The sequence below is a fragment of the Microcaecilia unicolor genome, chromosome 3 (assembly GCF_901765095.1).
Source record: "Microcaecilia unicolor chromosome 3, aMicUni1.1, whole genome shotgun sequence".
Taxonomy (NCBI): Eukaryota; Metazoa; Chordata; class Amphibia; order Gymnophiona; family Siphonopidae; genus Microcaecilia; species Microcaecilia unicolor.
In genome coordinates this window covers 63,559,416-63,571,980 of record NC_044033.1, presented here as the reverse complement: position 1 = coordinate 63,571,980, position 12,565 = coordinate 63,559,416, and the positions used below count along the sequence as shown (strand labels likewise).

The 12,565-nt window shown below is 40.1% G+C and overlaps 1 protein-coding gene across 6 annotated transcripts in view; it reads left to right on the top strand.

Moving 5' to 3' along the window:
- MARK1 (microtubule affinity regulating kinase 1) overlaps window positions 1-12,565 on the top strand; it is a 251,751-nt gene that overhangs the window by 192,765 nt on the left and 46,421 nt on the right. For all 6 annotated transcript variants that reach the window (XM_030196008.1, XM_030196005.1, XM_030196007.1 and 3 more), the window contains exons 13-14: window positions 465-658; window positions 3,396-3,496. In XM_030196008.1, the coding sequence (XP_030051868.1) occupies window positions 465-658; window positions 3,396-3,496 (295 nt within the window). The remainder of the gene's footprint in view (window positions 1-464; window positions 659-3,395; window positions 3,497-12,565) is intronic.

Sequence of the window (12,565 nt, the reverse complement as noted above, 5' to 3'; positions counted from 1 at the left end):
TATATGAATTTTCCTAGTATATGTACATACAAGCTTCCTTTTAATCCACAAATGAAGTATTGTGTATGTAGGAGCAAGTTCACTTCCAGCCCTGGCCCCACTCACTTCTGGGCATAGGCCACCCACTTCCAGTCAAGGCCCCGCCCCCACTTCCACTTTCTTTTTGTACACAAATTAAGCCCTGATTAGAAATCTTATTTCACCTTATTTTCCTTTTGAGTTTAATATTTTTTTAAAAGTAAATAAAACTTTAGTCATTTTCTTTAATTACATTTCTAAGAAAAGGGTCACAGTTGAAAATAATTTTGTAATAAACATGTTTACAGTATTTTCAGAAATACAACATTACTTATGTGACAGAAGCTTCTTGAAAGTACCTCACATTCAATAAAAACAGAACTTTTCTTACAGTGCATAGTGCAAGAACTTTTTTTTGTTGTTGTCTTTTTTTTTACAACTGGCAGCTGGTCCATCTATTCCTCCTGCTGTATCCTACACAAAACGGTCTCAGGCAAATAGCGTTGAAAGTGAACAGAAAGAGGATTGGGACAAAGATGGGGTTCGTAAACTCAGTAGCACAACTGTGAGCTCTAAAGGGGAAGTGACCGCAAGCCCACTTGTGGGACCAGAAAGAAAGAAATCCTCCACCGTTCCAAGTGTAAGTTTTTTGTTTGTTTGTTTTTTTAAAGGTTATGACTTACCTTGTTCACTAAATTGGGATACACAAAGTTGCTGTCTTTTCTATTTAAAAATTCACTGAATGTTGTGTGCAACAGGTGTAGCTTGATATAGGCAACGTTCATTGTAGTATCAGCATAACTACAGCAAATGGTCAAATGTCAATGTAATTCACATTTAGAACAGTGAGGAAAACTTGGAACTAGCCAAATTAAATTATAATAATAGCAATGATATGATCCATTGTCACTATCTTAATTGTTAAAACAGCACAATAAAACATTCAGGACCTAATATTCAAAAACTGTGTGCCCTATATTTAGCCAAACTTAGGAGACTAAAGCCCCCTTTTACAAAGCTGTACTAGTGGCTGCTGGTGCGGTAATGCTGACGCAGCCCATGATCAAGAAGTAAAAAATACTCATCTTAATTTAAGAGTTTAAAATTGTTGGGCCCGATATTCAAAGCGATTTAGCGGCTGCTGACCGGTTAAATCATTTGATCGGGGCTAGCTGCTAGCATTTAACCAGCTAAGTGCCACTGAATATCGCTATTAGTGCCGAACTCATAGCTGGCTATGTTGGGGGCATTCTGGGGGCGGAATCAGACCTTTACTGTTTAAATGCTGATAGCCCCTAAGTAGCCACGTTTACTGCATAAATGTAATCTCATTAAAGTCTGTCCTATTTTGATGTGGTAACCCATGGTTGCTTAAATCTGAATAGTGAGTTAATCGGCTATGTCTTGACTGGTTTAAAAATAACAAAAGCCGAAGCCCACACAAGTTCTGGCTTTGAATATCCGGGAATAATGCTGTCAGTGATGAGCAGAATATCTGACCCTATGCTTATGAATTTAAGCCTGTCATTCCTATGTTTAGATTTATGAGCCTGGTGCTGAAAATCAGTACTAAGCTCTTAAATCCGCCTCTTTACAACCCACTTTTTATGCTCCTAAATTTATATTCAAAATTTCACTTAATTCTAGTAAATTTTCAGAGGCAAATTTAGGCCTTTATGAATTATTTGAGGGCCTGGATAGCATGAGGAAGGACTTAGCAAAGCTAGAGGAATGGTCTGGAATTTGGGAGCTTAGATTTAATGCTAAAATATGCAGGGTCGTGCAGTTGGGCAAAACCCCAAGGAACAGTACAGTTTAGGAGGTGAAGAACTTTTGTGCATGAAAGAGGAGCGGGACTTGGCTCTGATCTTGTTTGACGAGCTTAAGGTGGCCAAACAGGTAGAAGAGGTGACGTCGAAAACTACAAGAATGCTTGAGTGCATAGGGAGAGGAATGGCCAGTAGGGAAAAAGGAGGTGATGTTGCTCCTGTATAAGACTCTGGTGAGACATTTAGAATATTGTGTACAATTCTGGAGACCACACCTTGAAAAAGATACAAACAGGATGGAGTCAGTCCAGAGGGCGGCTACTAAAATGGTCAGTGGTCTTTGTCATAAAGCATATGGGGCAGACTTAAGATCTCAATATATATACTTTGGAAGAAAGGTGGGAGAGGGGAGATATGATAGAGACATTTAAATACTTATGTTCCATAAATGCAGAGGAGGCATCTCTTCAATTGAAATTAAGTTCTGGAACGAGGAGGCATAAGATGAAGGAGAAAGGGGGTAAACTCAAGTAACTTGAGGATATACTTCTTTATGGAAATGGTGGTGAAATCATGGAATGGCCTCCCGGTGGAAGTGGGACGAAAACAGTATCTGAATTCAAGATAGGGAGAGTAGATGGCATGGATGAGCAGAGTTGATAGGCCTTATGGTCTTTTCCTCCTACATTTTTCTCTGTTTCTATGTTTGTCTATGTTTCTATTCATTGTCAATATAATCTAATGGAGCATCTTAACAGGTAGCAGACTGGTTGTGTAGTTGGAACATTAGGGGTTACAGAGGATGGGCAGACTGGATGGGTCATATGGCCTTTATCTGCCATCATGTTTCTATGTTTCTATACAGACAGACAAGATGGAAAGTATAAAGGAATTTGGATAAGTTGAAGTGGGTAGCTAGACTGAGGATAAATTGTAATTTTGAGTGATGTCAGCTAAGTTAGCCTTTTGGCTCAGGCACAGAGATTTGATGCAGTGGATCAAAATTTGTAATCCTTTTTCATTCAGTTGGATTGGGCCTGAGCACACCACAGAGGTAGACCACTTTATGTCCTGGGCGGGTGGAAAGATGGCTACTGTTAGTATGGTGGCAGTTTCTGGTTAAGGAGTGTCACTAAGAGTACATTTTGAAGGGGGTAGTCCCTCCAACCTTCAGACCTATGAAGATTTCCCAGAGCAGCCTGGGCTTGCAGTTTGGGATAGGAATCTTTGAAGATGGAGAGCAAAAAAGACAAACGGTGACATCTGGACTGATTCTGCGGCATGTCAACAAAATTCCTTCAAAGCTGCTGGGTTTAGGGTACACAACAGCAATGATTCCCAAATCCCTACTACTGATCCCACAGCTGACTTACATTTTCAAGAAATCTTCATTTCAGGAGACAAATTTGCATATACTGGGTCCCCAGTGTATGCAGCTATATCTCATGCAGGTTCACTGTTGGTGCATTTAGATGTTTGTTATGCTGTGATCTGCTATTTGGTAGGAATTTGTGCATTTCCTCTGTAGTTTATAGGTGGGTCTGTAAAAAAGTTTTACAAATGAACATAGTTTTATTTTTTCTGTATATGATCTCCTTCATTCTGCAGAACAATTTGTTTCCTAGTGGTGGAATGGCACGAAGGAACACGTATGTCTGTGAACGCACAACAGATCGGTATTCCGCACTACAGAATGGAAAAGATAGCAGGTACTGCACCATATAATACCAATTTACCTGAACTGTCATATTCACAAAAGGGGTCTCTTTAGATGATAGGTATTGGAACAGGTAATTCTCCCCTTCTCCTTTCCCAATCAAAAAGAATTGCAGTGTTATCACTTTATAGTGCCCTATATATTTTGCATTAAATGAAAAGGCAAGGTTTCTTTCGATTGACCTAGCATTATACACTGGATTTCTTGCAGGGTTTCATACATTTGCATCTAGAACAGGTCTGAGAAAGTCACATAAGTAGAGCAGTTCTCTGTCTATTTTGTACACAAAGGGTGCCTCTCCTGCTCTCCATGGGGTTTGAACCACCTTGTGCTCTGTACTATTCTTCTATATTCCAATTCTGTTTAGAGATGGTTCTTAACTCAGGCTGTATGGTTTCACACACAGCCTTCCCCATAAGCTACTCTCTAATAGGACTTGGGGGGGGGGGGGGGGGGGGGGTAGATAGGCGAATGAGAAGCAACAAGGAAAATCAAGAAAAAGATTGAAAAAAATCAATGAGAATGTTTGGAAGGCTTTAATTTATTTTGTTTTTTTTCAATTTTAACTTTTTATTTGATTTTCAAACAAGAAGCAGCCAAAGTATTGCAACATAATTATTAACAGCCAAAAACCAATACATATCATCATTGTGTCTACTCCAGTATTTGTCTAGTCAGATATGTATGATGTTACTTCAGAAACCTCTTAACAGATAAAGATGACGAATGTCTTCAGTTATTACCCTAACTTCCCCTCCCCACTCTCCCTTCTCCTGCAGCCCCCCCCCCCCCCCCCCCCCCCCCCGAGGTATTTTTGTATAGAGGCCCATTCATCTCACATCTTATTGGATTTGTCTTTGGCATTTGGTACATATTTAATATCTAAATTTAATAACAGGTATTACCTGCAACTATTTTGGTGACCTTTCTTTCTGCATATTGCCAGATGATTATAGACTCGGGCCCTGCCCCTGGACCCGGCCACTTTAGCCTCGCCAAACAGCTGAGCCACTAACTGCCTGTGATAGGATGTAAACCCTGGCTTCCTAGTAAGTCCACTGCTCTAACCATTAAATACGACATTTTTACTGCCGTTTTCTCTGATAACCTTCATTGGTTGTTAAAAACAGCAGCAATTTGAGTCAGTTTTCAATTGGGTAAAAGAAAGTTCACAGGTGCTTTTAACCCACAGACTCACCAGTTTTTAAAGTGAAAATACAAAATACTTAGGGACTTATGCATCATATTTTTTCTGATGGTACTTTTCTTGTGGAAAATAACAAATATATAGTTGAAAATTCAATCTGGAGTGGCCTAGTGGTTAGGGTGGTGGACTTTGGTCTTGGGGAACTGAGGAACTGAGTTCGATTCCCACTTCAGGCACAGGCAGCTCCTTGTGACTCTGGGCAAGTCACTTAACCCTCCATAGCCCCATGTAAGCTGCATTGAGCCTGCCATGAGTGAGAAAGCGCAGGGTACAAATGTAACAAAAAAAAATCTACATGAATAATTTCCTTCCCAACCTATACATTTCTCCTTTGTGTGGCTAAATGTGTATGCAGTCTGAAAATAATTGTGGGCTTCTGGTTGTGTTAAGGGAGGTCAGTTTTCAAACAACTGATTAACATGCTTAAGACTTTGAATTTTAAGGCTAAGGTAAATTTTGTGAACTGATTTGTTTTAGCTAAAAAGTTGAGCAACTGCTTAAGGGGGTGTAATTCCAGCAACTTCCACTTAGAAGAAAAGTATCTGTGATGAAAACTGCTTGGGAAAATAGGATTGGCTGCTCTGGGATAGGATAATCTTCTCGGCGTACTGGTTAAAAGTTTCTCTGTCAAGGGCAATCCTATAAAAGGTCAAAATTTCTAGTTGGTACTGACAGCAGAAGTGATGACTGCAGGTTACAGGGATGCAAAAATGTGGACTGGTTATGGGATTTCAAGTGTATGACTCCCTGGCTCTCTGCTTTCCCCAGCCAGCAGGTATACATGAATGTTAGACAACAAATCTGTGCTTTCCTTATCTCACATTGGGCCCATGCCTGTGTGTATGCGGTTAGGCACAAGCACCTAATAACATTAGCCATAGAGCCAGTGTAAGTGCTTGCAACTTATAGTATTCTATCATTTATGCATGTACATGTGATTCCCACGTCTATCTATCAAATACATGCAATATAAGATATATATGCATATTTAGTTACAGAATAGCACCTAAATGGATTTTTAGCATTTATTTACTAGCTCTACCCGGCCACGTGTTGCTGTGGCTCAGTCTGGTTAAACTGAAAAGAAAGAAAAGAGGAAGTGCACGTTTCTAATATGTTTAATTTCACAATGCTTGTGGGTATACAATATTTTTTGTTGTTCCATTGTGTGTGCAGAGATAGAGATTGTCTGGTTTGCCGACTGTAGAACATGCAACATATAATTGTCCATGTGAGAAGCAATCCATGTGCAGATGTAAATGGGTGAATTCTAAAGATTGACCCCGAGCTTTGTTGATGGTGATTGCAAACGCCAATCGAATTGGGAATTGCAATCTGTTAAATTGAAATGGCATATCTGTTGGAATCATAGGAATGTGAGGAATGAGGACATGTTCACTTTTGAAAGGTCCTGTCAAGATTGTTGCTTGTATGACATTGCTCATTAATTTTTTTACTGCAAGCCGCGTGCGGTTGCAAAGCTTTGGCTGGTTGATATTTCGCAACATGATAATTGGTACGCCGATTTTCAATTGCAGTACGTGCGGTGGCATCCCTGGCAGGTCGAGTGAATTGAAAAAGTCTGTTGGATAATTAAGCGCTTCATCTGCTTCCAGAACAGTGTCGACGGACTTGTATGCGAGTGGCTCGCTTTTAATGTTAGACTGAATAATATTGTTCAGTTCGTAGGCGTCTTTGTTCTTGGCCGTAAGAATAGCTCGTTCACTTAGCGAATCGTGATTCTTATAATTGGTTTGAATATTGGGAAATACTTTTTCAACCAATTGTTCTTTTGAGGTCACTAAATTGCAGAAGTTATGAGGCAAAGAAATTCGTCCTGAAGTCAGATCAATCGGCACCTTTCCGTTTCCAATTTTCAGCAATTGATGTGAAAATATCTGAGCTGATTGATCGTTTTGCAGCTGGACACGCATATTTGTAGTTAAGTTTAACGTCTTTACGTGTTGCCACAAAGTAGAGTATTTTAGGCAAGCATTTATTTCGTCCGCTGGTGTTGATTGAGGAACTTACAGGTAATGTTTGCCTGAAATCTCCTGCAAGCAATATCAATGTGTTCCCAAATGGTCTGATGTTTCCACGCAAATCTTGCAATGATCGATCAAGAGCCTCGAGCGATGTTTTTCGCTGTGCTGTTTCCTCGGCACGTATTTGAGCCATTCTTTGTCTGTTTCGCTCGTTCGCTGATGCCCGTTCTTCCTCAGTTTGATTTGCAATTGTAGGTATATAAAAACGCGCACGTATTCGAATGCAACATTGTGTGGAAATTTCAAAGCAATCAGTGAAGAACTTTTGGAGATTTAAGCCACTCTCAGCCTGTCGCGTTGATTCTGTTGAGAACGAAGCAGATCTGAAGCTGCAGAACGCGATCGCCGTTCTTGCAACCGTGCATCGTGAAGTCTGGCTGCACGTCGCTCTGCTGCTTCCTCGGCACGTATTTGAGCCATTCTTTGTGTGTTTTGCTCATTCGCTGATGGCCGTTCTTCCTCAGTTTGATTTGCGCTACAAGGCATATGCAGCGCTGTACATCATACACGAAAAGACAGTCCCTGCTCAAAGAGCTTACAATCTAAATAGGACAAACACACAGATAGAACAACTAAGAGGTAAGGGAATTAAAGAGAGGTGGGGATAAAAGGGTACAGGGCAAGTGAGTAGTGGTTAGGAGTCAAAAGCGGTGTTAAAGAGGTGGGCTTTTAGCCTGGATTTGAAAACGGCCAAAGATGGGGCTAGACGTACATGCTCGGGAAGTCTATTCCAGGCGTGAGGTGCAGCGAGATAAAAGGAACGGAGTCTGGAATTAGCAATAGAGGAGAAGGGGCCAGACAAGAGAGATTTATCCACAGAACGGAGTACCCGAGAGGGAGCGTAGGGAGAGACAAGAGTGGAGAGGAGAATACACTGCCATTTGACCTGAAAACAGTTTACGACCTAATCAACTTTCGTAAATCACTGAAGACTCATCTCTTTAACAAGGCATACCACAATGATCCATAATAGGAACTGTAACACACCATCACTTTTATAATATTTTGAATGTTTTCTCTCTATACCTGATCACTTAATTTTATTATGTCATCCATGTTTCTTTATGTAATGCCAATTGTATCTTTGACTGTGGATTGGCAAATGCCTTGATGGAAAACTGTAAGCCACATTGAGCCTGCAAACAGGTGGGAAAATGTGGGATACAAATGCAACAAATAAATTAATTAATTAAACAAATGAAACCTCAACTGCCAGAGAAGGTCTACATTGATGACCATTCATCAAAGGCTATAATCACAGGTTTCAATTAAAGCACCAAAAAAGTAAGTGAAAAACTCCTCCTAAAGATGGAGAAAAAAACACTATTACAAAAAAAAAGATGCTGTAAAGTTATCAAAACAATACTACAGCCTCTTCTCTATCAGTGTTCATTATGAGCTGAAAACTCTGAATAATATGAGTCCTCTGTGCACAGAAAAAAAACAAATCACTTGCCTTAGGGAGGTATTCTTCATGCGAATATTTGAAAACATGGCTAGACCAATCCTGCTAGGATTATGGACCTTGTGCTACAGTAGTTGAACAGAGAATGTAGCAGGATTGGTCTCTTCCTTCAATGCTCAGAACAAAATATAATTTTTTATCTTTGAATGCTGAATTTTGTTCTTTATTCTTTGAATATTTGGTTCCATACAATCCCATATTTGCAAGACCAGCTTTATCTCTGGCACTTAATTTAGATCTTTGTTTTAGTAATCTTATAGATTGTGCTGAATATTTACACCCCGGAATACCAATGATACCTTATAAAAGATATAATAGAAGATCTAAGCATGGTAGACATAAACTAAGAAACTCAATTAGACAGAGAGTTATTATTCTCTGTGAACAACAGATCATGTCTCAAACTTATTTACCTATTCTGTGTCTGTATTTTAATGCTAGATCAGTAAACAACGAGGATGATGTCATCTTGTGACTCTGGGCAAGTCACTTAACTGCACATTGCCCCAGGTACAAATAAGTACCAGTATATACTATATAAACCGCTTTGAATGTAGTTGCAAAAACCACAGAAAGGCAGTATATCAAGTCCCATTCCTTTATTGAATGTCAGCATCCGGGTTGTGTTCTTTTAACAGGGACATGGTTATCTGGATCTGATGACCCAAATTTAAAGTTATGTCCTACAGGCTACAGTAGTATTGTACAATTGTCTCAATCCAGTAAAAAGAGAGGGGAAGGGTGGCTTTTATTTATACATTTTTTTTAAGGGTGAACTTTTGAAATTGGTGAATAATTTGGGTCTGGAGTTAATGGTTTTAGAAATTGATATGTTAGAGGGTTTTGTCTTATTGATATGTTAGAGGGTTCTGTCTTATTGTCCTCCTCCTAAGTGACTTATGGCTAGAGACGAATTCTATTGTATTTTGTTGCAGAGTTCCTTAGATTGCAATTATTTGCTCCTTGGAGACACTAACTTACACTTAGTTTGGTTTAGGTGGTAATATACTTTGTTTAAGGGTTTTCTTATTTCAAGGACCTATAATATGGAATTTAAGAAGAATTTACCTGTGATATGAAAGGCCGGCTGTGGGGTTCCAGAAGGCTCCCCTTTATCGCCTACAATATTCAATATTTTGATGTCTTCATTAGGCCATATAATGGGTTCAGCTGGTTTTAAGGTTTATAGTTATGTCGACGACATAACGATTGTACTTCCATTTGCTCAAACACCAGATTTAACTGCAACTAGAGTGAAAGATTGTCACTTTTGGAAAATTGGATTAATATCTATTCTTTAAACTCAATAGGGACAAAACTAAGTTTATACTTATAGGTCAACTTAATGATATATGGAACAATAGTTAGCTAAAATCAAGTGGTCAGCACTTCATTTTTTGAGAAAAATATAAACATCTTAGGAGTTATTTTATCTGGCTTATTAACTCTGGAGTCCCATGTGAATTTTTTAATCAAGAAGTCCTTCCTTATGATGAAAAAACTTAAGAAAATTAGAAATATGTTTGAAAAGTATACATTTAGGCTTATTGTTCAAAACTTGATTCTGTCAACTGTTGATTATTGTAATAGTATTTATGCAGGTTGTCAGAAGAATTTATTGAAAAAGATTCAAACAGTACAGAATATTGCAGCTTGTCTGAATTTTGCAGCACATATTGCGGGACCTCCACTGGCTGCCAGTGGAGTCATGTGTGCAGTTTAAGGTATGCATATTGATTTTTAGGATACTTCATGGCACTGCTCTAGTATATTCAGTGCTTTTTTTGTAGAAAAAAAGGTGCCGGTACTCATTATGGGCGGGGTCACCACATATGGCTCCACCCCTATGATAGCCACACCCACATTAACCACACCCCCTATACCAGCCATGGCGCATATAAACAGACATCATTGAAAATATTACATTACTATAGGAGAAAAAAATAACGTGATTTTTTTTCATTATAAATAATCTCTGTAAGCTCTTACAGCTCCAGTATACCCAGTGCAAAATAAGATAGCCAATGTAAATTCTCAAAATGATTTCTTTCTACCTTTGTTGTCTGGTGACTGTTTTTCTTTCCATAATGGTCCCAGTCTGTGATTCTGCTTTCCTTTGTTTTCGCTTAACTCTTCTGTGCCATTTGTCATTTTTGTCTCCTTTTTCTTTGCTTTCTTCAATATTTTTCAGGCTCTCTCTCTGTCCAGATTTAATTCATTCTTACTATTCATTCTTTAATTTCCTTCATCTACCTGTGGCTTTTCATCTTTTCCTCACCCTTGTTCTCCCCATTCCCCTTCCTCTTATTCTCCAGTCTTTCTCTATTCCCCTTTTCCATCCAGCAGCTCTGCTTTCTCTCCCCATCCTTCCAGTGTCTCCCCTATTTCTTTCTGCATTCTTCCATCCAGCGTCTTCCCTCTTTCTCTCCCTATCCTTCCGTTTTCCCTCTCTCTCGCCCCATCCTTCCATCTGTTTTTCCCTCTCTCTCTCTCCCCATCCTTCCATCTGTTTTCCCCTCTCTCTCCCCATCCTTCCATCTGTTTTCCCTCTCTCTTTCCCCATCCTTCCATCTGTTTTTCCCTCTCTACCCAATCCTTCCATCTATGTTTTTCCCTCTCTCTCCAATCCTTCCATCTGCTTTTCCATCTCTCTCCCCATCCTTCCATCTGTTTTCCCCTCTCTCTCCCCAATCCTTCCCTCTGTTTTTTTCCCTGTTTCTCTCTCTCCCCAATCCTTCCCTGTTGTTTTCCCTCTTTCTCTCTCCCCATCCTTCCCTCTGTTGGTTTCCCTCTTTCTCTCTCTCCCCAATCCTCCCCTCTGTTGGTTTCCCTCTTTCTCTCTCTCCCCAATCCTTCCCTCTGCTGGTTTCCCTCTCCCTGCCAAGTTTCCCGCGAACAGCGTGAAGTCGCGACGCACGCAGCACCAGCCCCTATTTCCGGCCGCTGCTGCTTCTCCTGTTGAGCAGCAGCAGCCGCTACACAAAGAAAAAGAAGATTAAAAAAAAAATTTGAAACCTGGCTGAAACGCGGCACCCCGGCACTTTGGACAGCCATTAGGCATTGGCTGTTGCCCCGCAGCCGCTCCTCCTCTTGCCTCTACGTCACTGCCCCTGGAGGAAGACCCCGGAGGAGCGCAGTGACGTAGAGGCAAGAGGAGGAGCGGGTGCGGGGCAACAGCCAATGCCTAATGGCTGTCTACAGTGCCGGGGTGCCGCGTTTCAGCCAGGTTTGAAGTTTATTTTAAAATCTTTTTCTTTGTGTAGCGGCCGCTGCTGCTCAACAGGAGAAGCAGCAGCGGCCGGAAATGGGGGCTGGCACTGCGTGCGGGACATGGACTCACCGGGCGGGGGGGAGCAAAAAAAAAAAGTTGCCGGTACGCCGTACCGTGCGTACCGGCACAAAAAAAGCACTGAGTATATTTGTCAAACTGGATACCGAAGGCTTAATAGGAATAGAGGTCTTTGAGACAGTTGTCAACTACATTTCCCCAGTCCAAGTTGATTAAAGAACAAAACCAGTTTCAAGTAGTCTTTTTTTTTTTTTTTACCAAGCACCTTTGCTTTGAAATTCCATCCCTCTTTTTGTAAGGAGAACTCAAAATTGCAGTGTTTTTAGGAAACTTTTAAAAACTTTTCTTTTTAAGAAATATTGAGGGTAATTGTGCTCTATTTTATTGTCAGGTTTGGGTCTATGGGTTAGTTAGATTGGTTTTATTTTTATTTTGATTATATTTTGAATTTGATTTGGGTTTTGCCTGTTTTCTTTCCTTGTTAGCCACATTGAACCCTTACGGGTAATAGTGGCATATAAGAATTTAATGTAATGTAACATAGATCTCAGAATAGGTAAAAGTTTCTTGATGCTGATAGAAAAGTTTAATGAGAATTTGTGATATGTAGCACATCAGTCTCAGATTTTTCACTGATGAAGTGAAGATTACAATTTTTGTGAAAAAAAACTAAGATTTAATAACTAATTTGAATAACAGTTTATAAAAAAAATAAAGTAGAGTACATTAAAAATATTTTCTATTTCCCTTGAATCATTTTTAACAATTAAATATACAGGCTTTTTTATCTTTTGCTTAGCTGCAACGTTCTTCACTTTGTCACACACATGAATACTGTCTGTCAGGTATGTTGCATCAGAAGAAAGGTTGAGAGTCACTGTTCAAGATGAACTACAGCACCCTGGTGTGCATCAGTGTGTGTGGGGGGGAGAGATTGGGAAGGGCAGGGTAGATGTTAGACTATGGGGGACAGGTAGGGGGAAAGGCTGGGCTCACGCTAGGCTACTGGGAAGAGTGGAGGGGTAGGGAAGATTCCTGGTGGGGTGTAGGAAGGG